At 42.7% G+C, this 25,838-nt stretch overlaps 1 protein-coding gene across 1 annotated transcript in view; it reads right to left on the reverse strand.

The window, feature by feature from the left end:
- The window catches only part of ADAM12 (ADAM metallopeptidase domain 12), a 185,307-nt gene extending 163,350 nt beyond the window's left edge, over positions 1 to 21,957 (reverse strand). The window contains exons 1-2 of the mRNA XM_052799756.1: positions 21,725 to 21,957; positions 4,549 to 4,682 (exon numbers count right to left, since the gene is read on the reverse strand). Of these exons, the coding sequence (XP_052655716.1) occupies positions 4,549 to 4,682; positions 21,725 to 21,842 (252 nt within the window). The 5' untranslated portion in view covers positions 21,843 to 21,957. The remainder of the gene's footprint in view (positions 1 to 4,548; positions 4,683 to 21,724) is intronic.
- Positions 21,958 to 25,838: the final 3,881 nt, after the last annotated feature.

The following is a 25,838-nucleotide window of genomic DNA, read 5'->3' on the forward strand; positions in this document are numbered from 1 at the left end:
TTGCTTTTCCAATATACTTTTTATACATTGAGGTCAGTGGCAGTACTTTAAAAGAGTCAGGTGAGACTCACTGTGATTCACGTGGATTAAGGGTCTAACCCCTTGACAGGTATGTTGTGGACATCTACTTTCCCATGGTTAATTATTTTTAAGAAGTTACACAGCAAGATTTGCTCCTTGTCCTCTATACATCACCCAAATTTAATGTTAAAAACCAAAATTCTCTGCACCATTTGAAAGCAATTTGGACTGGCAACTTGCAAACTCAAAGCAACCTAAAGCATTTCGGGGCTTTCCAGCTTCTCATGCGGCTCTTGGGAAACCGTGCTGAGCCCCACGCTGCCTGGCTACAGGTCCTTCAATACCTGCCCAGGTTCAGCTACATTCACATTTGTCTTTAGAAATGGCAATTGTAGCCTGACTGGAGCACACACCTATGTATGGAGCAGTTTAATGTTGTACTCAGATGGATACAGAGATCGGAATTACAAAAGTATGTGGATATGCATCAAAAGAGGCAAAGCATCACCCAGTAAGAAGAGTTGCACCTAACTTGCTCGTACGCTTTTAGAAAGCAAAGAGGATTAAATCTTTCAAAGCACTTGATCAGCCTCACGTTTATATCTGAGTCCTTGTAGGTGCCAAGGCATGGCATTATAGATGCCAGCACAGCCAAGACTAGAGAAAAACCCCACACCTGAGTGACAGATGCCACAACCTGAGGACTCTGTGTTTACTTGCATAATTGATCATATCATGTATGCACAAAACGCTTTCAACTTCCAGAAACTTAATGCATTTTAAGACCTGGACTAAACCCTGGATACCAAGCCAACTTCATTAATGAGTGTGTCACTCCGGGAGAATGAATGTCAGCTTAGCGCGATGCCACGCTGGGATCCCCCCCAGCATTACAGCTATGTCATGTCTGCCCTGGATGGTCTCTGGCAGGCAGCGTTTCCCCACAGTTACAACCTTTTCAGCATAGAAATGGAGCCAAGAAACCCTTAATGCCCATGTGAAATGCTTCCCGCCTAGAGTTTGTCTCTCCAAGAGAAGGCACGTGCTTCAGGCTCCGGTCTAACCCGACCAATATTACCTGACCTACAGCTCCTGTGATGCAGGGATCTGGCACACATTAACCAGTGTGTGTCCCTAACAGGGTGTGAGGATAAAAGCTGAAGCCAAACAGATGGTCTTCTAAAAATCTTCCCTAAAGTGTTCTGTGTACTAAAACATCACTTACCCAACTCTCATCAAACTTGGCTTGATTTGCAAGTCTCAAGCCAAGTTTGAAGAAAAATATTTAGCTGGAAACATGCAGGGAAAAGAGTCTTTTTCCTGCACTCGAATAATATAAAAATGAAACAATTTTGTTCAAACCTTAGAAAAAAATCTAAGAAAAATAGAACCCAACCCTCTTGGGTTTAAACCAAGCACTGGTGAAAAAAATCGACACAGAATGCAAAGTGATGAACAAATGAAAAAGAGAAGTGGAAGGAGAACCAGAGCTGTAATGTATAATGACCTATCAACACATTCTATAATGCCCACAAAATTTCAGCGAAGACAGAAATCACATCTGCACCGAATATGGGCAGCTATTGTTTGAAAGCACAGAGCAACGTTGCACAACACTTCAGGGTCCTGATTTTGCTGTCACACACCCACAAACACAGTTACTCATCAGTAGTCCTGACTAGCAACAGCCGGGTACTCAAAATAGTAGCCACTAATTTTAGCAGCATTTTCCGGATTAGCAACAGAATATTATATGCAGTTAATAAAAGAATGTAACTGGGCACCATTGAAATATCCCAACTGAAAATGATCTAAATTTTCTGAATGCAACAAAGGATGCCAAGAGAAATGTTAACAAATACTAACTAAATGATCAGCATCATACAGTTGCAAAAACATACATGCATTTCCATAGTAACGTCTCTTAAGTATACATATTTTATTTTTTAAATGTGCTCTACTATATAAACTGTTTGCATGAGCATATGCACCTTTTTAAACAGGAAAGAAACAACAGCATTTCTGAAATCATATTACCACAATGAGATCCTGGTCTTCGCCTTTTATAGCTTTGACCTGGGGTGGGGAGGGTGGGGAGAAAATTGATCTGCCCGGTAAATGATAGGTTGTCTCCAGAAACAAAACCCTACATTTATACTTAGGGAAACCCAAATTCTTTAAATATAATTTGATTACATGTCTGATTTTAAAATTGGATTTTTCTTACCATTTATTTGAACTGTCATTCTTAGGAAGTACCTAAATCGTTAGATGTCCTGGAAAAAGTACACCCTAACTGTATTAAAGTAAAACCAGGTTAAAGTTAAGTAACTTTTTTACTTTTATCTTCTCGGTAAATGTAATTTTATTGCTGCTGAAATAGCAGGCCTGTGTGTTTGTGCCATCAGACAGTGTGAGTAGTTTCAGCTTTTTTGCTTCTGCTCTGCACAGTGTACTGCATAGACAGCCCTCAACAAGAAAGTCATTAGCTTAATAATAATTCCTGACAGATTCTGAATGAGATATTCCAACAGATAGTGCAGTGACTCCTGGGGTAAATAAAAGGACAGCTTTATCTTCAGGATGGAGAAGAAAGAGTAGGCTGCACTAAATGACTAGCAGCGTTTCTCAGGGACTAATTGTTAAGCAGGAGTATTTACGATCAATGGATTGGAGAATGGGACTATCATTGCGAGGCAATTATCTATACACAAATAACTTTAATACTTTGGCATTTTTATAACCACCACATTATTTATTTTACTATGTATTCTATTGCAATACCATTCCCCTGGTTACAAGTACACAGTACTTCATACTTTTTTTTACTTCATATAAAATTAAAATAAAACAGAGGAACACTTGGAAATGAGTTGAAGAAAAATAGGTCCTATTTAACCGTCAAATACAACAGTATTTAACTTTTGTGCTTTTGATCAATATTTATGTGACAAGCTATTCATTACTCTTCTCCTCTACCAGTTTAATGCTGTTGTTCTTCCCACAGCCTGATCTGCACTTTTGTGTATTTAATTTATAACAGTTTCCATGGAAAAGAAGTATTCAAAGAAAAAAAGTGCTGATACAGCACGTGGATCTTTCTACCAAACCACAAATCTTTTCTAATGTTCATCTTAAACTGAAAGCAATTCTGGGAAACAAATTAATGATATAAATCACATTATCATTACTCACATAAAGATACTCTGTTGTAAGTCTTTCAGAAAGCTACAGTGAGTAGCTAAAAGAACTCTATATGGAGAATGCCTGTTTCTAATTAAATGATCTAAAAATAGAGTTGCACATACATCTAGGACCAAGCCATCTGTGTTATCTCTCTAAGATAAGCCATTATACACCCACAATGATATCCCTTTCATCACTGCAGATATTCAAACCTAGAACTGGCCCTTCTTTCCCATTTAGGAAGGGAAAAAGAAAAAGGAAGGAAAATTTTAATCCAGACAATGTTTTTTTTAAGTCAGATCCCTTGTTTTGAAATCTCTTTTCACACCTACTTCTGTCAATCAGCAGCATGATTCAAAAATGTGTCCCACAAACGGTGGCAGTAGTCAAGTAGGATTTCTCCATGAAACACTTTCCAATGCAGTAAAGAAAGAAAGCTGTTTCTAATGGGTTGTCTGGGCTGTTTGCATTGTTTGTGTGTGATGTTTTTTGCTTGGTTGTGTGGTTTTTTAAACTATTTAAAAATATAACTTTTTCCTCCTCATTCTGACAATTAAAAGAACAATACAAAAAGTAAGCTGGAACAAAACAGGACCTGAGTTAAAAAGGTTGGGTAAGAGATTCCCATGATATCTTTGGTGATAAACAACAACAACAACAACCTGTCTTCATACTTCAAGCAGGAAACCAAGGAGACAGAAAACAGCCCTTTTCTCCTAAAACCAGCTACCTGTATTATCAGCCAATGTCTGAGGGAAAAAAAAGAGGAAAGCTTATCAGAGCCTGTCAAGAGGGGGAAACAATCCCAGCTTAGTCAGAGCCAGTGACAGATTATCCCCTTGTTAGGCAAAAGGAAAGCAAAGTGTGAAGGGAGACTTGCCCTGGATTGCATTTGGGGGCCATCTCCCACAATGGGCTCCAGGTAATGCCTCAGGCTGCAGTCAACAAAACATCATTATTTACACTTTTCCTTAAAGTTCTTGCTGTCAGACTGTATTCAATCAAACGTATGTGCTTGTTATACTTGCCCCTCCCTCAGTTTTGGGGCTGTTTTGCTGTTGTGTGTGATACAATCTCAAGCAATGGATGTTAGCCTCTTTAAAAAACATATTTCACTTCAAGCTTCCATTTATGCCATAGAAATAAGAATGTTACTTTACAGTAGAAAGGTATTCATTTCAAGCAAAGACTTTATCCACTTTCTTAAATTAGGTAAGTAACAATTTTTGGACAGCAGACTCTACAAAAATACAAAAAAACCCACTGTGCATTTACTTTCCTCTAACGCCTTCCAATTGTTATACATCTTACAATAAAATAATAGGCAAAATGAAGACTAACCTTTGAATAAATGCCGTTTACTGGTCTCCACTGTTCTCCATTCAAAAGGAAGGGAACTGTTATCTCATAATCTTTTGACTGGTCCTTTGGCATCTGCTGTCTCGAGGACTCCAATTTGCTGTCCACATTCTCGCCTAGGGACAGGGAGAAGCACTTCATGTTAGTCGGGAACAGCATCTGACAACATGAACCTTGTTATTTAAGGGACCTGGCAGCATATTTCAAAAGGAAATAGTTCAGGAAAAGAATTAAACATTAAAACATTGTGGGATCATACTGTCGGTGTCAAAACCTACACAAATTTCTAAGAGAGCTGGGAGGGAAGTGTTGAGGTGATTTCCACTGTTGATTAGATGATGCATTTCTGTAGCAGCAGAAGACAAAGCCTGCACATAAGGAGTAGAGATACCAGGATGCAAAGCTAAAGAGTTGGGATGCAAGACTTAAATAAAAAAATTTGGAGAGGTATTGGCACCGCTATTTAAAGTGTTAAATTAATAACCATACTAGAGTTTGGATTTTGTTTTCCATTGAAGATGATAACGGGGGGAATGCAGTATGTGGCTATCTTTTCAGTGTCATCATTAAGAGGGTAAGCAAGCTGCGGGGATTTAAGAGAGATAATAGTTTATCAGGACTATTTTTGCATAATTAAGGTAAGAAATTAGCCTTGATCATTCCACTCCCCAATCCCTCTTCTCCCCATTGCTCTTCTCAGATACAGTCGCACTGGATCAGATTCAAATCAGAGGTGGTGGGGGGGGGGACAGTGCCCCTGGGAGTGTTACTGGAGCCCTACTCTCCCTGGGGGGAACAAACCCTGCAGCTGCATGACATGGGCTCCCTAAGGGCAGGGAGCGACCCCAGATTTTCCCTTATGTCCTTCCCATTTCTGTGATGGGGTCAGCTGGTCCTCACGCTTTGCGAGTTGGGGTCGCGGCATAGATGTAGCAACCCCGTCTGGGGTTCCTGAAAGCTCCAGGTTTATTGTACGCAGCAGATTTACCATGTTTAATCCTCGGTATTTTATTATCCCCCAAACACTTAATGCACCATCTTACTCTGCTAAACACAGATATGTACGGTTGTACTCCATTTTAACTAGTCTGAACTGTGTACAACAAAAGACTGAATATTTACGTAGCAGCCTCAGCATTTCTATAGGGACATGCAACAAGGTCAGAAAGTACCGAGAACCCCATAACATCAAGGATGCACATTCTCATTAGTGAGAAAAAAAAAAAAAAGTCTGGAAGAGAATATAAACTCTCATTGAAATAATGCTCTACTCCCACACAGTCAGATGACTTCAATTCATACTACAATGTCAAAAAGCTATTTGCATGCAACATTTATCAAGTGTTTTTCCTCTCACTAAACATACTAATGGTATTGCGGCTGTCAAAGCAGAGTCCTAAAACCCAGTATCATAGTACAAGAGCTGGAAATGGTACTGAGAATAAATCTTAAAGAGAAGATAGGGATGGCTTCCAGGTGCCGTGGGACAGCCAAAACGCCAGTGGGATTCACCACACTCTGGACCTACCATCACACTGAACTTTCTGGTGCCCTTGGACCCCACGAGGATGACACCTGAGTCTTCGCTGCTGCTCTAGAGAGGTATCCATCCATTAAGATGGAGAAAGTCCAGCATTACCTTTCTTCCTCCTTCTCCCCATTGCCTTTGTGCTAGGAGGTGCAGAGGGAAGGCGACAGGGCAGCGTTTTAGCACCTAAACCATGGCTCAGGGCTGAACTATGTATGGGAGTGGGAGAAGAGTGGTAGGGTCAGACCTGCCCACACCGCCCAGTGCTCAGTACCGCCATCCCAGCAACCTGACCTACCCTCTTTGGTCACCTAACACGCTCTGAGGACCAAGAGCTATGTTTTGAGCAAAATGACCCCGATTTAGTCACCGTTAGAATTAATTTAAAAACATCTATGCAGTCATTACGGTTAAGCCGACATGAGAGGAAGACAAGTTCAGTATTTTCCAGCATGCTTTTAAAAATATGACACTTTCCCTAAGACACCAAAAAAAGACCAAGATAAAAAGATAAAGTATATTGGGGAGAGGAAAGTTGCCTGTTATACGGGTGTTCCTGTAGAGAAAGGGTTCTCAACCCACCCTCAGTGCAGCCCAAGCCCAAGCGCCAGAGGTCTGGGAGGACGCAGTGTCAGCCCTTGAAAGGGATGCTCCAAATCCTGCACACGATTGGGTTCACCCCTGTGGAGGTGTATGAGATACCATCTCATCTGCCTAGGAGGGTCTAGACAGAACCTCACAGCTCTTTATTCTGATTATCAGGCATGAAGCTCCCTGCACAGAACAGAAATTTATGAAGCATATCTCAGAGAAATGAGAAAAGTTTGGCTCTAGCCCTGACTTTTTTTTTTTTTCCTTGGCTCACTAGAGCAGTCTCAACTATATGAATTAAATGACTCAGGCCCTTCTATTATTTCTAGGATTTGCATTCTGAAAGTTTCATGAGATCTAAGTTTTAAGAAAGCCTATGAGCATACTTTTCCTCCCACAAATGCATTGTCTACCTCTCTTCCACACAGTCTTACACCATGGAGCTGCAGCTAGATATCAGGAAACATCAAAGTCATTCTGGTATTCCTACATGTGCAAGTTGCCTTTCTTATTAATTCTGAAAAGCATCAACATCACAACATTATCCGAAACAGAAGAAAAAGGGGAGGAGGAGGGATCAGCATTTGTGCACAGATGTGTTATTCCCTCATTACATGGCATGGTACAGAAAGTGCAACTGCTATAAAAATATCATGGGAAAAGGGAACAATATCTACACAAAGTGCGGATCAGTTTTGCCATTCCTACTTCTGTTCCATCACAACAAAGTGATGCTTGCTGTGCATAACAAAGCAAGGTTACAATGAGCAAATTTAATCTTACACACATGCTTATTTATCTGCACAATGAAAATGCATATTGTGCAGAAGTGTTGATAGTCTGGAGACAGACATCAAGACAGGTTTATAGGCAGCAGTTATATCTTTATTGGAAAAGATAATTTATTTGGGGGAAACAAAACAGACAAACTTTTGGGTTTGCAAACTCTTCTGAAGCCATAGCATTTATAAAACACAAGATCAATTTCTGTCTAGTTGCTTTCCTTCAGCCAAATATTTTGCTGCTTATCTGAATGTTTTTATTTAAATTATTGGGTGTGATAAAAATCACAGCTTCCTGCAGAAGGCAGAGAAAGCACTGCAAGCCAGTCACGGGGCCTCATGCTGAGGAGCACTTGGGCACATGCTTAATGTTATGCACTTGCTTAACTCCCAACTGTCCTCAGTGTGATATATGCACATTACAGTTTCTTTTGTAAATCAAATAATGACGTCTTTTCTGATTTAACATCATTATATTTACATCCTGTGTATATTTCTGAAGGACTACAAAATGAAGAAACCTGTATAACTGGCAGGTAAACTCTAGATAAGTCTTTAAATATAAAAGTAGGGGGAAGATAAAAAGGTAAATCCTTTAAATAGGATTCTGCAGCTGATTGCAAAGCTTCAAAGAACACATTGCAGAAAATAAGGGATCACAGCCAACGAAGAGCAACCCTCACGTATCCATCTGAGATGGGAAAGATGATGGCATCTAAAGGGCCACTGAGCCTCACCGAACAACGGGACACAGACTTAAGAGACATGGGTAGAGGAAGACTCTAAGTCAGGAGAAAAAAACCCCACAAAAACCATAAGAGATTCAGGCCAAAAAACCATAGGCATAGAAACTGAAGTTGAAGTGTGCAGGGAACTTTATAAAAATGGGACAAACAGATGTGCAGCCCCAGAGCAGCCCTGAGTCTGAGCAGCGGTGTGGGCTTCTGGGTATGTATAAAGGCTGCTGGCAACCTCAGACAAAGTCGGAAACACCAAAGAATTTATCCCAGTGAGGGATACTTCACCCAGTCTCTTGCACAAAGGCTGAACAAAACACACTCCCAGTTTTCTTCTGCTGGTTTCGGGCCACCTATCTCTGAGCGTAAGCCCAGCCCTCCCAAAGAGCATCCGAGGGGCACGGAGAGAGGAACGCGACGGGATGGGACTGGACATCTGCCCTAACGAAGGGTTTCCATCACCTTGATCACATCCCGTGAGCTCCCAGTGCTGCAGTTCTTCATGTGCGTAGACGTGCTGGTATTTCCTCTCTGCCACTCTTCATCTCCTTTACCCATTTTCATTATGATTTCTTTGAAGCTGGAACCATTAGAGTTGTTTGCATTACATTAATAATGAGGCCTCTTCTCTACGGGGACTCTTGGTATTACAGCAATATAAATAGTGTAATAATTGAAATCAGAGAATTTAAATTTTGGTAACGTGTCATGAGAGGGGAAGAAAATCAGGCCATCTGTATTACCAGAAACTTTTATTAGACCCAGGTTTCCTATCTTTTGTGTCACATGCACCTACTTACTCACCTACTTATTTTCCATTTCAGTGAAATTCTGTCCAGTTCTTCCTGACGCAAGCTTGCCTCCCACTTTTTCACATGAAAAACTTCACAGTTGTGTCTATCTGTTTTCTATTTTCAGCCTGCACTGAAGGTAACGCTTTTGATCCACAAGCAGCCCACAAGCTGATGTAGCGCCCTTTATTCTTTTTTTTTTTCAGTAATATAAAAGATACTTTGTACAAATGGTGAGATGAGTAGATGTTATCTGTCAGTGACTTTTGTGCGGCTTAAATATTTTTCATCTGCCATGTACTTCTACAACTTTTCTTCTTTGCACAGTATCATACAAGGACTTGTTGGCAAGGAAGTTAAAAATAATTCTCATCTTTTTGCTTTGTATTTCGGTTCCTCCGAGCTCTGTGCAAAATAAACTCCAAGCATGCAACGTGACATCTTTGTTTAACGGCTGCTGCCTCCTGAAGAAGCCCAGACACACTTCAGATTTGCATTTACTTAAAATTAATAAGCTTTTAGCCAGGCAGTGCAATTTATTTGTCCTTATGATAAACAAAAAGGTGAATGCTCTCAACACTGAGTAGATCTGGATAAAATAGGCTGAAGTGGAAGGAAAAAAAAGAAAATGACCCCCCAGCTGCACACCCCTGCTGTCCTGCTAGTGCTGGTTTTGCTCCCCGCTCCCCTGGCACGGCACAGGAGAGAGGAATCAGACCTGGGGGGGGTTATAAATACCGTCCATCTGTGAACATACAGATTTACAACAAAGCCAACGCATCATGCTGTGCTTCCTTCCCATCGTGGATGTGCGCCTTCTGGGAGTCCCATCCACACATCTTGTCCCACACACATTGACATGATTCTTTTAGGGTCCCGAGGCACCCAAGGGCTCTTACAGCCCCAGCACCCCACTAAAGCCCAGTCCAGGGCCGATGGCCCCAGCCCCAGCGATGCTGTGGGATGCTCATCTCCAGCCCCGACCACAGCCCTCTCCCCGGCACATTGCGCCCAGACACCCTTCATGTCACCCACTGCAGTTACTGCCGAGTTATGAAAATAACACGAGCGGCGGACTAAAAAAGGCTAAATTAAATTAAATTATATTATCATTATGTTACCTTTCATGTTACAAATGGGCTCGAAATTGTAAGTCACAGCCTATCTACTTTTTCCTCTGCAACAAAACACGAATGCACCGGAATAATCTTAGGATAGAAAAGAATAATAGAACTGAGTAATCTTCCTGCAAACTGAAAACAGCTAAGGGCACTGCTCAGTATCGCAGGGCTTTGGCAATGCCGTGGAAGACAGAAAGGGTGTACTTTATCCATTTCCCTCCTTGTCGTCTTCAGCTTCCTCAGCTTAGTTCACAGTCAGTGGGATCCACGATTCGGACGGGTCATTTGGATGGTTCCTTCCTACGGAGGAAGGGCAATATACATGGCTGCATCCAGCACTCACTGGACCATCGGCAATTAGTTTTGTGGCAGGGAACCGAGGCATCCCCACAGGCTCTGCTGCCAGACAGCTTCCCCATAGCCCGGGATACCTTGGGTCTGCTCGGTGCCACCAGCCCCAGCAAGCTGGGCAGGAATCCCAACAGAACCAGTACTGCTGGCAGTGATGCTCATCAGATGGGAAAGAGCTTTATCTCCCTCATCGGTCACTTTTCTTTCATGTCTTAGTTGGGACAATTCTTTTATCACCTCCAGACTCAAAGTAGAACATTTTAATCCAAAATGATCGAGCTTACACACTGAGAGAGGAGGACCAAGCATTTGGCCTTCAAGATGGGGGCGAACTTAGGAAATTTAAGAAGGGGGTGAAACTGGGTAACGAGTAGAGACTACCCACCAAGCACATCGCTAACCAGGTAACCAACCAGGTAACAGAAGGTTTCTACCAAGGTTCAGTAAGAAAACGTATTAGGATCAGTCTTAGTATTTCTGTCAGCAACCTTTACTCGATGTGCCCAAGCGTCCTCCTGAAATCCAGTGCTCCAAGTTAGGAGACGATGTCTGCACAGAGAAGGACAGGAATATTACAAAAGAATCCAATAACTTGCAGGCTGGAGCAAAGGGCTGAAACCAAGTAGTACAGAATGGAGGGTCGTACCCTTAGGGACTAGTAAGTTTTCTGCTCTAAGCAGTAATCTTCAAAGGCAAACGACACCAGAAAGACCCATACATGCTATTCAGTATAACATTGATGTCACATGAAGCAAAGACAGTCCTGGAACAATGAGTCAAAAGAGGTTTTTCCAGTGAATATCAGATATTGAAGTTACTCCTGAGAGTAAGCGATAGAAGCACATCTGGAATACTGCGGGCATTTCTCCTCACCTACATTCATGAAAGATTAATTCAGCCTGGAGCTGGTGGATTGGAAAGGCCGCCAGGGTGAGCAGGGAAGTGGAAAGACTGAATTACAAGAAAGGAACTAAAAGAATTATTTTGCATAATCTAGAAAACCAAAGATGACAGGACCCATGGTTGTCCTTTAGCTTTATATACCTCTTGGTATTTATCTTGCCAGTGCTAATATATTTATAGATGGAAAGAATATAAAGTGGCTGTACATAGAGTTAGATAGGGTTGCAGTATAGAACTTCTGAGCAAAGAGGATCGCATCCAGCTCTTGTGCATCAAGGGAAAAAAAATTAAACATCAACTTGCTTTAAATGGAAATTGTTAACATTAGGAGTCAGACTATATCATGCCAAAAAAAAAAAAAAAGTGTCAACTATCCAACTATCTGGCCAAGGAGTGGGGACGTGTGCTTCCAGTCCTCTATTTCACTCCATCTTCTAGCAAAAGCCAAAACATTACCCAAGCTAAACATTATCCAGGCAGAGATCTTGCTGAAACCACCTTCTAGAATGGTACCCGTTCTATTTGACAGGAAAAATAATAAACTGCCACTTATTAATACAACAAAAAAGCAAAATAAAATAATATCTGATAAGAAATATGAAAATGCTGCAAAATAAAGCAGTACAAGATTTCCAGTGCATAATGGCTAAAGAAAGAAAGCCCAGTAACTTGCATAGGGTCAAATAAGCAATAGTTTGCCTTAAAGTCAACGATGCATCCTTCTTAAATTTTACACTAACCACCAGCGGAAAACACAGACACCCTCTCAAAAGAAGGGACAAAAATCAGAAACTCCACCACACTGATAAGGTACATCCCATTATCCCACTAACAGCATTTACACAGCTTTAAAAAAGACAGCACATAACATGCCAGAATCTGCCCTCATCTGTGTGTAAGCACAAAAGTCTGGTCAAGATTTGACTGTGCATAAAATAAAAATCTTATCTCTTGCAGTAAAGTTTTTATGAGTTCAAAATCATAAATTATTTTTCCAACTAACCTTTGCACATCTAAGCAGTACATTGATACTTTCTACAAAATCTAGTAAAGTTAGTCCTTTCATGGCCTGCCTGGAAAATAATTATTTAAAAATAAAAAAATAAAAAAAAAGGCAAGCCACCTAACTAAACACAAAGTTTTACTTGTTTCTCACTCCTCCCCCATTCCCAAACCCAAGACCTCAGGCATTTAAGCACAAGTAACTTTTGGAAAGCAACTAACTCCATGGATCTTCTTGGGCTCGAATCTCGTCTTTTCCTTCACATTGCAAAATTACTACTCATGTACAAAATTTTTAAAACATCAAAAGTCAGCAAAGGTCTTTGATGAGCCTGAGGACAGGCAGCAGCAAGACCACTCCACGCATTTCTGAATTTCATTTTCTGTTCTTTCTGCTTCTAATGGAAAAAGATCCTTTCTCCAGCTTGACAGGTCTGTCAACTTTGAACTGAGCTGTGTACGACTTCGCAGCGTGTCCACTTGATCTTTCACATTAAGCAGCTTCACGAGCCCTGACTGCTCGGATGAGAAATAGGAGTTTGAGACACACTGATCCCCTTTAACTAAACAGCATCAAAAACATGCTTTTTAATATTTCAGTTTTATAATTCTAAGAACTATCTCCTGTCATCACTTGTTCTTGCATGAGTTATTCCCTTCCTAAATCTAATTCTGCTGATGAAATAATCTGCGACAGGAAACAGCCCTCCCACCCCTCCCCCACAAAATCCCATAAACTCCATGGAAAAAGTCATGTGTTCAACATTTTAGTATGGACACGGGAGTGAAAGCTTAAATTTGAAGGTAACTTGCTGTTCTTCTCCACCAAAGGCTCTGCGGTCAGTGTCACTGCGCGACCAGCTGAACAAACTAATGACACATTTTAAGGCGAAAAATAGAGAGAGGGGAAAAAAAGAAAAATAAAATGTTCATTGTGGAACATACCCCCTAAGCAGTTGGATCATCTTAATCTTCAAGCTTCTGTAATACAACTGTTGGAAGGCTCTAAGTCTGCGCACAATAAAGTGCTTTATTCAGGGAACCATATGACTCCATCAGTCATTCAAGCACATGTTTGGCACAGATTGAAAGTGAAAAGCATAGCTAAGTCAAATATTTCAAAACTGAACTTGTCTTTCTAACACACATGGTTTATATATTGGTGTAATATCTATATAACTTTTCAGTTCTCATATACGGTAATGTCATGGCTAAAGTACAAAATCATGTCTGCTGCACTAGGCAGCATCGCGCTTCTTGGGAGTTAACACATGCCAAAAAGCCATTTACTAGAAAATTAAAAGGGAACTATCACACTTGACAGGTCCTCAAGAAAACTGTAAAAATAGCTTTTGTTCATTCTAATTCTTGAATATCTATTTCTCGAATCAGGATGCTACACCATTCTTTGCTAGAGCGCTGCGCTGTAACAAATCCAGGACAGCCAGTTCCTTCCTCATCACGCGCCCGAGATCGGTCCCCTCTGTTTGCAGATGAAATATTGCTTATCGTACAGAGTTACTCCTGCTGATGCAAATGCGATTAAAGCAATCTTGGGAGAGCACAGTGTGATTAAAGCATAAGTAATGTGAGAAGGATTTGGGCTCTCATTATACAAAATACATATTGAAATGCACTCAAGGAAAGAAGCCAGTATATCTCAATATCCTCCCTGTTCTCGAGAACAAAATGTGACAAGTGGAGTTTTGAGAACAACATTTGCCATTGACTGCAGGAGGGGGCAGGGAAACTGCAGAACATTTCAAATAGTGAAAACCAAGCTTTATTACGTGTATAGAATATATACATATACTATAGTTGGGAAACAGCTGTCCGGCCTCATTTGTGATGTTGTTATGTTTGACTGAAGAATTACTATTCAGGGCCAGTCCAAAGACAGCGTTGTCTTTCTTTCCTAGAAGAGAACATTTCAAAATATGAGAGAAATAAAGCAGCGAAGCATTGAACTGGAGGGCATTTCGGCACACCAGGTCATGGGTACATATTGAGAGGTTCCCCCCACGGAAGAGCTCAGTGCTTGGAGTTCACAGAAGAGGGCAAGTTGTAAATGCAAGATTCAAACCCAAAGTAGCTTTGAAAAGTAAGTGACATAAGGGCTTTGGAGAACTTCTGTCCTCTTGCAGCAGAACCTGTTTTAAGCTTGCTTCTTTTCCAAGTCCTGATGCACACCACATAGAATGACTGCACCAATGTTTCTCGTGAAAACTAGCAGGACAGGACTAATAACAGGTGAAAAATACCGAGGGTTTCACAATGCCTTTCCTACAGGTATTTCCAGGATGCCATAGTGAAGGATGTCTCATCTTAACCCAGCATCACCCCAGCATCGTCCTAGCATAGGCACTACTGGGGCACATCTGCTTCTTTCTAAACAGCTGCTCCTTCCCCAAAGGATCCCAGTCCCAGAGATTCTCATGTGGATTATAAACTCAGCCTCACACCCGCCAGCATCAGCAAGGCAGCACCTAACAAAAACACTTACTCAGGAAGAGAAAAAGTAACCTGTGCTTTACAAGCACAGACACAACTAATCCATAGAGCTCCAGTGTCAAAGAAAAAAGTACTGAATATATTCACTTTTCAGCAATGAGTCCACATAATTACACGGACATCCAGATCCAGAGTTCGTCTCCAGCTCTGCCCCTCAAACCCTCGAGAAAGGCCGCTTTCCACTGAACAGAATTCAAAATTACTCCCCAAAATACAATTTCCTCTAGGTCTTTTAAAAGGTACAGTACAATCCTTTTCTCCAACGATTCACTAGCCTCCCTCGCTGAGTACAAGGAACCCTTAGCATAGCTGTATTGAGGGATGTTCCTTCCCGTATACAATCATCGGTGAAAAAAACTATTGCGTGGGAGTTTGAGTTGTGCTCGTCACATGCACACAAATCCTTCATTCAGATGTTCTCTGGGAAATCACACTGAAAACACAGCAAATCCAGCTGAAGCAAATTTCAGTATTAATTTAGGTAAACGTGCATGGGAAATGATTTGTAGTTCTTTCCCAAGCCTAGCAAATGAGCTACTGGGCTGGGGAGTTAATCATCCATCATACATTTTTGTTTGTATGGGGAATACCTGCTACTCGCATTACACAACAGCAGAAAAAGAAAAATTAACTGCACCTGTACTAACATAAGCTGTCACTGAAGTCTGCCTTCCTATTTTTTGAAACGTGAATGAACAGAAAACTTAGAGTTACTTAATGTTCTTGAAGCCACCTATCCTGCTCAGGTTTATGTGTGCGACCTTACAACAAATGTCACCATAAGCACTGGATCGGTCCATAACTCCTGACTTTCACAGGCTTCTTCAGGAGATAAGCTACAGGAGCAATGAACATTTATTTTTATTGTTTCCTCAGGGCAAGATATCTCCCCGGGTCACTAACACAGCTTTGCTCATCTAGCCTCTGATCCTGTCAAGCAGATTTTAAATGAATAGCACAGAACATCAGCACCAGGTTGTACTGATCCCAGCTGAGGATCAGACCCACAAACAAGGAACGTACACGACACAAAATAAATAGACAAGCTCCTTCTTTCCAAAGTGTGAAGATTTCTTCTGCAATGACCCTGCCCTTTCCCCTCCACCACAAGTGTTTACCCAAAGTGTATCTTCAGTGGGGTGCATTTTCCTCCCTTAAGAGGCAATAGATGAAGAAATAAATACTCTTTCACTTGGAATGCTTACCTCATGTTTTAAAAACCCCGTCAAAACGCAAGAGTGGTTTTTAACCTGGATACAGTTTTATGCCTTCCAATTCAAAAAGGAACGTGGATCAGAAGTGAGATGCTGTATCCTTCCCTATACGCTGCAGAGGCCACATTTTATTCTCAGCTGTAGCTCTGTCACTGCAGTGCTCTCAATGGCAGAAAAGGAATGCAATATAGACTTAAATAACCTGGTCTGAATAGTTCTTCTCCTCACGTCTTCTAATCCTTGAAGTAACAGAGGATCTTTAGCACACTACCATCGCTGCACACAGACCGTGCTGCTGAATAAAGATATTGGTGATGCTCAGCTCCACGCACGCTCAGGCCCATATGCTCACCTTATTAAATGTCGCATTATGACAAAGTCCAGTATTTTATTTTTTTAATTTTTTTTGTTTACATGCCTATATCAAAATAAAATCCTGTAAACACTTGGATTTGGTGAAGTTTATATTCTAATATATTCTTTCAAAGGTAAGCAGTCACACATGAGGTTTATTTCTCTTGCTTGATCAGCTGTTTTCAGAATTAGAACACATTAAATAGAAGTAAGAAAACAGCAAAATTTCACCATTGTCAGAAGAAGGTTTTTCACTTAATGCATATGACATGTACTGTTAGATTAAATTTACAGGGACTGACAAAATTCCTCTGAACAAATGTCTCAAAATAAACTAGTTAAAGATTCTTTTGTGCCAAATTCTGCATCCAGCTTTTTATGTCTTGCTGTTTATCATCCAGCATGGTTAACAGGTCATGAAACATTTCACTTCTTGCCTTATTAGATCATATATTTTGGACAAGAAAGAATGTGTTCGTCTAATCAACGGTTTCATCATGTTGACCTTGTGAATGGACAATCCCCCACCCCCAATCTAACCAAATATTCGTCATCCTAGCTCCAAGTCATGGAAAGCAGCAAACTCATTTATATGGGGTGTAAAAAATTAATGAAACAACATGAAGTGTTTTAGCAGAGGAGTCAGCATTTCTGATTAGATGATGCAGTTCATCAAGTCACTTTCTGAAGCACCGATGCCGACATCACACTCGATATCAACGTAGTCTCACACTCTTACGTGACACTAAAAATAGAAGGGTCAACATCCTGGAGCAGGGGTCTCATAAGAAACAACACCTTTTCTCAGTTAGTGTGACCCTTTTATCAAAAAGGTAAAAATTTAGTACAATTGAAGCACTTTGCTCTGTGTTAGGCAGAAACAAAAGGGATTGTCCTTTTGGACTGCACTGTCCTATCAAGAATCAACTGCAACCCTCTAACAGACTTACTCAAGGCATGGATTATTAATTTAGTTTGTCATAGATTTGCCCTGTTGACTCAGCAGGGCCTATGAGAAACCTCTGCAGGTGTGATTAAGGCCTTTAGTGCCATAAAGTTTTGGAGATGATGTGCTTTTGTCCTAGGAGTAATCGGAAAAGCTGCTTGAAATGCACGTACAATGTGCATGCAACAGGAAGAACAAAATCTGAGGTGATGTGGAGTAAACCACAAGAACTTGTAGAGGAAAAAAAGCCATCAGAAAAAGGGATTAAATAAAAAATCCCTCCAATATGACTAGCATGAAGGGCCTGGCATCCCTAGCAGGACTGGATGCTGCGTGAGATACGGAGCTGGGGAGAGCCTGCTGGTGTAGCAGAGCCTGGCCATATAAACGTAACAGGATTTCAGACCTATTTGCAAACACCCTAGAACTGTCACTTCTTGGTTTACAACAATTCTCACATCGAAAGTCGACAGAAAACCCACCTCGTCAGCCCTCAAACACGCAGTCTCCAAAAGTCAGGTTCTCGGACAGGAGGTTTGGCAGCACCCTCCGCGGAAAACACCCTGGACACACACGTGTGGGTTTGCTCCTCCATCCCGCGCCGGCCGTATCCCGCTGCCTGCTTGGCAAACGCAGCTTGCTGCTCGCCATTCGCATGCGACGCCGCAGCCCTGGAGTGCAAACGGTGCTGCCCAAAAGGATGCACGCGAATACTAATTGCCCAGCTGGACTCCTTGGATGATTTGCACTGGCAGTGTGAGATATGTTAGAAACGTAGGGACCGCTGGTGATAAATCTGTCAGGATTAGGATATGCGAGGTCTGAACAAGGCTGGTGGAGGACCAAAAAAGCCTTTGCGTGAATTCAGCCTTTTAAAAACAGAATTTCATGATCAATAGCAGCGGTAGCAGCTGACAGCCTCAGTGGAAGTAACAGATAAACACAGCCCTGATCCGCTGCAGTCACTCACGTGTCACCAGAAAAGTGCCACCGGGGCAGCCTCTGCGCCGCAAGCAGGATGAAAAGCCGCCCAAAACGTAGCCTGTCAATCATTAGTTCAAGGATGCTCTTTGTGGCTGGATGGCGACCTTTCCAAAAATCTCAAGGAAAGCAAGACACGAGATGCCCGACAAAACACCAGCGAGCAACCCGGCAGCTCCCCAGCGAGTGGGAGAGTTAATGATGCGAACATGATTTGAAGAGTGGGCAAAATATCCTCAGCTGGTGTATTTTGGCATGGATCTATGGAGCCCCATGGACAGTGACAGCTCATGCCAGGCTATCTGCAGGGGACCTGATAGGGATAATCGTCAGACAAGAAGGTGATTATGCACAGACCGTAAATATCTGCCACAAACGCTGGAACAGTTTGAAAGAAGACAATATTTGAAAGTGAGCTCTAAAACACGGAATGGGTTGGAGAGATCGGCTTTAAAGCGAGAGACAAGGAACGACTTCTTCTTCTGTATTTTATCTCCATTACAGCCAATGCAGTTGCAATCAGTAACAAAACTAAAATCTGACAGAAAAGTTATTTTAATAGAAGGCACAGAATTTTCGACTGCAATTTTAGGATTTTCTTTTTTTTCCGCTGTTCTTCCAGCTAACGCCTAATATCCAAAAGAGATTTAAGAGTTTCTACACACACACTAATTTGGAGTTTACCTTTATACACCATCACTTTCGTTGTCTGCCCTGCAGATACAGGAAGGCCTTGACTCTGCAAAAAGCTTATACGGATATAGACTTTAAGGCATCTGACTAAATCTGTAAGATCAGAGTTTATCCTACTAGATATTATCCTCCACCAGCATAGGAAAGCTCATTTTGCTCTGTTGAGGCTGCTACTTCAGCTAGTTTTCCTTTTCGTCCGTGAGGTCCTTAGCCAGCAACCAAGAGCTAGCAACACTGAAAATGGGAAAAGGCAATTATAAAACCATAAAAATTGGAAAGGAAACTAAAAGTGAGCGGCAAGGCTGCTTTTAAGTTGTCTAGCTCATAACCTGATAATTTCTGTTTAATATCAGAGTTGTTAGTAGGGCAGTCCCACATTATGCATGCCTCTTGCCACGTTTCAAAACCGGTTTTCAAGGCATATCATAACTTAAACTCCTGTCTTAATCACTAAGCATGTGTTTATGTAAAAATTAGGATGTCCTGGCAGCACCTCAAATCACTAACACCGGGCCCAGAGCAGTCGCAGCAGTAAAGCCAGCTGAGGTAGAAGTTGCAAAGCTTCAAAACGCCCGGTCGAGATGCGTGCCAGCACAGCTAAGAGGACTTTTCGTCACCGGGCAGCTTTGCTGGGTCTAGAAGCACGCGGCTGTAACTTTCAGCACCTCTGTGACCAAGAAAGCAGCACATGCTCTGGCAAAGCTAAAGCTGTTCTCTACTTCCACAGGAAAAAAATGGAATTAAAGGAGAGGATGCTCGCTGAGCACACTGGCTGCAGATGCAAAAGAGCAAGTTATACGCACATTATGGAAAGGAGTAGGAAAGATGTAGCAAAGCGAACCCAAAATCCAGCTGAGCTGCGAGGGTCGGCAAGCACCGCTGTTGCTCACGCTTAGACATCTGAAGATGGGCACCATAAAGATGAGCAGCTGACGCAAACTTTACAGAGAGCTTAATCCCTCGGTGCAAACGTAACCTTAGAGCTTCAGCTTGGCTCTTAGGGAACCCCCAAACACAGGTAACAGGATTTCCACCCCCACTTACCATTCCGCTCTCTCACCTCTGTGCTAGATCTAACCCACCTACAGTCTGCCCTCTTATTTTATTGTAGGGACAACTACTTTGAGGTATGTTCATTTCTTCATTTCTGTCGTACGTGAATGCCTGAAGCATCTTATCTCAAATTTTCCTGGATGCATCCTCAAGTTTACCCTCTCCTAGCACACCTCCAAGATGTGGAGGGACCTGGCCAGCCCCCGTGGCTCCCACCCTCGGAGGAGGGGTACGTGCTGCCTCCACCCAAACCAACCCACCCTCCACCCACGCAAAGGGAACAGCCACGAGGGAACTGGGGACCTAGTTCTCTTCATCTACCTAAGAATTTCTGCAGCTTTGATCCCCAGTATGCTGATTTGGGGTAAATACAAACGTTGACAAAGGGAAATTAAGACCCCCTCGCAAAGGCAAAGCAAAGCTTCGACTCCTGTTAATTCATTAGCATAAATCCTAGGTGCTCAATTAAATGCAACAACTTGCTCTGCCTACCCTAGGATTTCAACGTGCTGGCTAACATGATAAAGTATATCTCTGTCTTTCTCTTAGCAAGTCCAGAGCCAAAGTCCCAGTGAAAGTTGCTGTGCATAAATTTGGAGCCAAGCAAACATTTACAAAGTTTAAAGTTACAATGAAAAAAAAGACTCAAGACAAGAGTTTGTAGTAACACATAGGGACACGCGTACTCTTCAGCGCCCTTACATATATTTACACAAGAGAATCTCCCTCCCTCTCTCACATAAAATATGCACTGTCAGCTGCTGCTTAATGAAGAGGACAGGGCCTGGGCCCTCCAGTGATTCCTGAATAAGCCCCAGCCTTGCTGTACAAAGAGACAAGTCACTTTTTCTTAGGCTGTTCCCCCATCTGTAACACGGATATCACAGAGCCAGTACTGCAAAACATCTTTAAAACTGAAGCCACCGATCCCTGACTTGCCTTCCCTTTGAATGAACGTAGCGGCGACTAAACTTTTACCCAGCAAGAACGCTTTTACCATCAGTATTTGGCTTTTTCGGGCAATTTTTCCCAGCTGAAAACAAGAGTCCAAACTCAGAATCGTCTCAAACCCTGAATTCAGCCTCAGCCCGCGGGGGGGGGGGGGGGGGCTGTTTGCAGGGGACCCTTAGGGGATAACCGCTCCCCCCCCCCGCAGTGGGGACCCCCCCAGGGCACCCCCCCGGGGCAGGGACACGAGTGGGGTTGGGGGGGGAGTGTGCCGGGGGCTGCAAACCGGAGTTTTTCCGGGAAAGCCTTGGAAATCCTCACTCCGCGCAGAGGAGCGGGAGTTACGCGGTCCCAGCCCGGTGCCGGGACGCCGAGCCCCCCCCCGATCCCCCCCCAACCGCGGAGGCTCCGCTGCCGCCCCGCGGAGCGAAGCGGAGGGGGGGGGGGGCGGAAGAAACGCGGCGGGGGGCGCAAATTCAGCGGCGGGGGGAAGCGGGGGGGCCGCTGCTGGGTGCGCTGACTTTGGTAAAAAGCATTTCTCTGCTGCTGGTGCCCTTAAAACGGAGCGTGGGGTGAGGAAGTATTGCAGGAAAAAATAAAATAAAATTTAGAAAAAAAATAAAAATTCTCTTTCTAGATCTCGCTAACTTACCTTGAGCTCTGGGGGATGCTAAAAAGAGCCAGCTGAGGCTCAGCAGCAGCATGGAAATCTGGGCTGGGGGGTGCGGAGGAGGGAAGCGCTGCTGCTCTGCATGGAGACGCTTTGACATCTTAGCCCAGACTGAGGGAGACAAACTTTCATCAGCTGGGGCTGGAGAGCAGCACCATAATATACAGTTACAGAGAGGAGCGAGCTGGGACTCAGGATGTGAGAGATTTCCTGCATGCAGTTAACTCCAAAACCCCTCCTGCTCCTCCTGCATGAGCTGCTGATGAGTTGGGCTTTGCTTTCTTAGGGGGGGAAAAAAAAAAAAAAAAAACAGAGTTTTGTTTTTCGGTTTTTTGGTTGTTTTTTTTTTTTAAAGAGGTTTGGGTTGGTGGTGGGGTTTTTTTTTTTTGGTTTTTGGTTTGTTTTTTTTTTTTCCTCTTTTTGGCAAGGAAAATTCTGTTGACCGTTGCAATAAACGAGCAGCCTGTCCGTGCTGGCTTGCGCTCACCGCGCTCCTTTACCATGGAACAAATGAGCTCCGCGGCCGCCCCTCCGCGGGGTCCTACCGCCCGCCGCCGCGCAGGCAGCGCCGAGCACCGCGCAGGGCCGGGGGGGGCTTGGGAGGCTCTCCCCCCCCTCCTCTGCCAAGGTTTCCCCCATTTTTTGCTGCACACGCAGCCCTGGCTGCTGCCTCTGGAAAGTCATCTGCGTACGTTAGAGCTCGGGGATTATTTATTGGTTTCATAATTATTTCGGAGTTGTTTCTGGTGCCTCCGACTTATTTTATATTGTTGGGGGGTTTTTTTTAAGAAAAAAAAAAAAAACACAACACACCCACAGAGTTGCCAGATGCATTTTTTAAAATCTTCCTCATTCAAATTATTATTACTGACTGTCTGGGAGAATAACCAAATACAGATCATCTATTCCTTAACCTACCACCGAAATACATATAATGCCCACATGTTGCACAGAATGCTGTAGAGCAGTAGAAAGAAAGAACCTGATCCTCTAAATCCTCACGGACTTCTATTGTGCGGTTTTATTTTTAATTTATTAAGATTCTTCCCAAATCTCACCATTTGGATATCGATACTTAATTCTGCAAACTGGCCCCATGTTCTTTGTGCATGAAACTGTTGGCAAAACTGGCCTATTATGCGTCTGCACGCCAGGAGGCACAATAGCCATGCAATCCCACTTAAAAAATTGATTTTGGAACTATGGATTTGGGTCTGTTCTGGAGCAGAGGCTGGTAGCCGGTCACGGTGATCCCGACTACGCCTTTCCCCAGCTCGGAGGATAAATGAGCCGGCAGAAACTCAAGGGGTGCAAAATGCTGCGGTTCCCAAGTGGGAGCCCTGCACCATGCCCGCTTCGTGCCGTTGACAGCATCTCTGAACAGCCCGGCGGGACACTCGCATCCCCAGGGTCACAGTGGTAGTGTCAGGTCGTCTCAGCACAAATAAACCTGGAAAAGAGCTGGGATCGGGAAGCATATGCAGAAAGGCCTCTTATCGGCTGCTTCAGGGTTAAAAAGTACATTTTCTCCCTTTACCCCTCCACCCAAAACTAGACCCACGGACTCAGCGCCGGTTGCTCTGAATTTCGAACTCTCTCTACATTTTACCCCTCAAGTCTCACCTTGCAGCATGCGTTTTCTTCATCATGCCCCTTCCCAGGAAATCTCATATCCTTGCGAGCAGTTGGGGATTATCCTGTGTATAGCTTTAAATACCCAAATGCTAATTTCTCCCTGCTCAACCATTATCAAGTACATTTTAACAGCTACAGTCAGCAACATTTCATCCCTTAAAATATAAACTAATGAACTCTATCGACTATCATCTCATTAAGGACATACGTGCTCCACACAGCACATTGGTTAAAAACGTTAAAATTAAAACAGAAGACTCGTTTGTGGAAGGCCACCATAAAAGCCATGTAGACATCTTTGTTCTTTGAAAGTATTTTCCCCATTAAAAAATTCAGTCAAAGGGAACTAAAGACTTCTAAATAGAGTTTTGGTAATCCTATACGGCTTTTCACATAAATGGTAGTATTATTATTTTGAGTAACAATATTTGCTAACAGAGAATGTGGAGCCAATTATATCTTGGTCATTCACTAGCATGAATGAGCTAGATATTATCAGAGTTCCTCCTCCTCCCCCCCAACTTAACCAGAAAGGAACACTTGCATTTAACCACACTAATTTTATGGGCTTGAAGTTGATAAATTGATAGTTTATCACAAAAGAGCCCCAAATATTTTATTAACAATATCCACGTAGGAATGTTACTGAATTAGTTACCTCTGGCTACAACAACCGTACAATTTCACAGCAGTTTCAAAACTCTTTTGGAAAAAAACCTCAAGGAAAAGGGAAAATAATCTGAAGTGCCCCTGTTTCACTACTATATGCATAAGAGAGGCCAAACCTTGACTTTTAATTTCTCATGTCAAACCACCTCCCACAATTAGTTTTACGAGGCTTGCTTTATCCACTTCAGAAGAACAAGGCTGAGTTTCCCTGCAGGAAATGAAAATTGCATCCAGGTTGTGTGGCTGCTTCAAAGGGGGGCACAATCCCGATTCTCCAGGTTATTCCCACGTTCCCGCGGGCGATGGCTCTCCATCCATCCTTCCCAGCTTTGTTCTTTAGCTCTGTCAGGGGGAAGAGGAATGGGGGGGGGTAGGGGGTGTTGTGTGGAGGTGTCTCACTGCTTCTGGGGTTTTCTTCACCTTTGTATCTGTTGCTACTGCTTCTTTATGCTTCCCCCGCCCCCCCCCCCCATTTTCATCCTCCTTATCCTCCTTACTCTATGTATTTAGTTTTTCTTTACTTCAACTACGAGTAGCTTTTCTTTCCAAAGCATGCACTCCACTCTACGCTAGTTTAGGGCTACCCTGCAATAGAAACGGCACATGAACAGCTAAATGGTCTTTTTGCTCTTAATTTTTATCTCCTTGGGAAAGGGAAACCTAACACTTTGCTGTTTCTTCCCTATTACTATAGAGAGAGGGTGGCACACGCTGGTAGCTTGGTTTGCACTTGGCTTTAAGCCTCTGCAGGAAAAGCAAGCCAACCACTAGCTACAAACTGAAGAGCACAGATCCCACTGCTGTAGCATCTCTGTACTTTGAAATGCGCGGATGAAATATCTCACCCCGCGGCTCTGGGTCACCTGTGGCTGGAGGAAAGCTGAAGGAATGAAGTGACAAGGATCTCTGAGATCCTATCAGGACCCCTCTTCAGGCATGTCTTTCAACTGCATCACCCCCACTTCCCCGCGAAGTGGTTTGGAAACATTTAACATGCCTCTTTCAGCAGGACACTGAGAATTGATAATGCTTACAGGGTGCTCAGGAATGTGTCCTGCATTAATCGTTACCTCTTGTCATTCACAAAGCGGGGCTACAGCTACGCATCCTTTTGTCTCCAACTCTTATACCCGCCTCTGACTTGTGTCACTATGTCACTTTAATAGGTCAAGTTGAAGTAGCTTAACATTCAGTTTGCATTTACATATGAAAATAATTTGACGTAAAGAGCACTCGTGATTTTTAACAGTTAATATTTGACTGTATGACAATACAGGCAGTTGGCTTGGACTCTAGTTAATCAAATTACTAATTCATGCAGGAGCTTTAGTTCACATGGCACTGAAAAGGGCAATTCAGAAGAGAATGATATGGAAGAGAGCAGTGTGGAATAACTTACCCTGAAACAAGCATGACATATGGGTTAGTACAGACACCAGAAAGGAGGAGGATGTGCTGAGGGAAACATCAACTTCCATTAGTTTTCCCTTGGTTAAAGAAGGAGTTTTGAGAAGGAATTAGTGACTGATGGAGACAATATGGAAAAAAAAAAAAAAAAAAAGAGTAGAGAGAACATATATTAACCTTAAAACCTCCAGACTATGATACTGTATGCTTTTGTGACATTAGATGGAAGGCACTGTAACAAACTATATGGCACTTGTGAGATGAATCATGGTATGCTATAGGGTATGGAGTATAAGAAAAGGAAAAGGAAAAGAGGAAAAGGAAAAGCTATGTCTGCTACCTGTCTTTGCTAGAGCAGGAATTGCATCCCTGTGTTACAGCCTGA

This window comes from Harpia harpyja, chromosome 10 (genome assembly GCF_026419915.1).
Source record: "Harpia harpyja isolate bHarHar1 chromosome 10, bHarHar1 primary haplotype, whole genome shotgun sequence".
NCBI lineage: Eukaryota > Metazoa > Chordata > Aves > Accipitriformes > Accipitridae > Harpia > Harpia harpyja.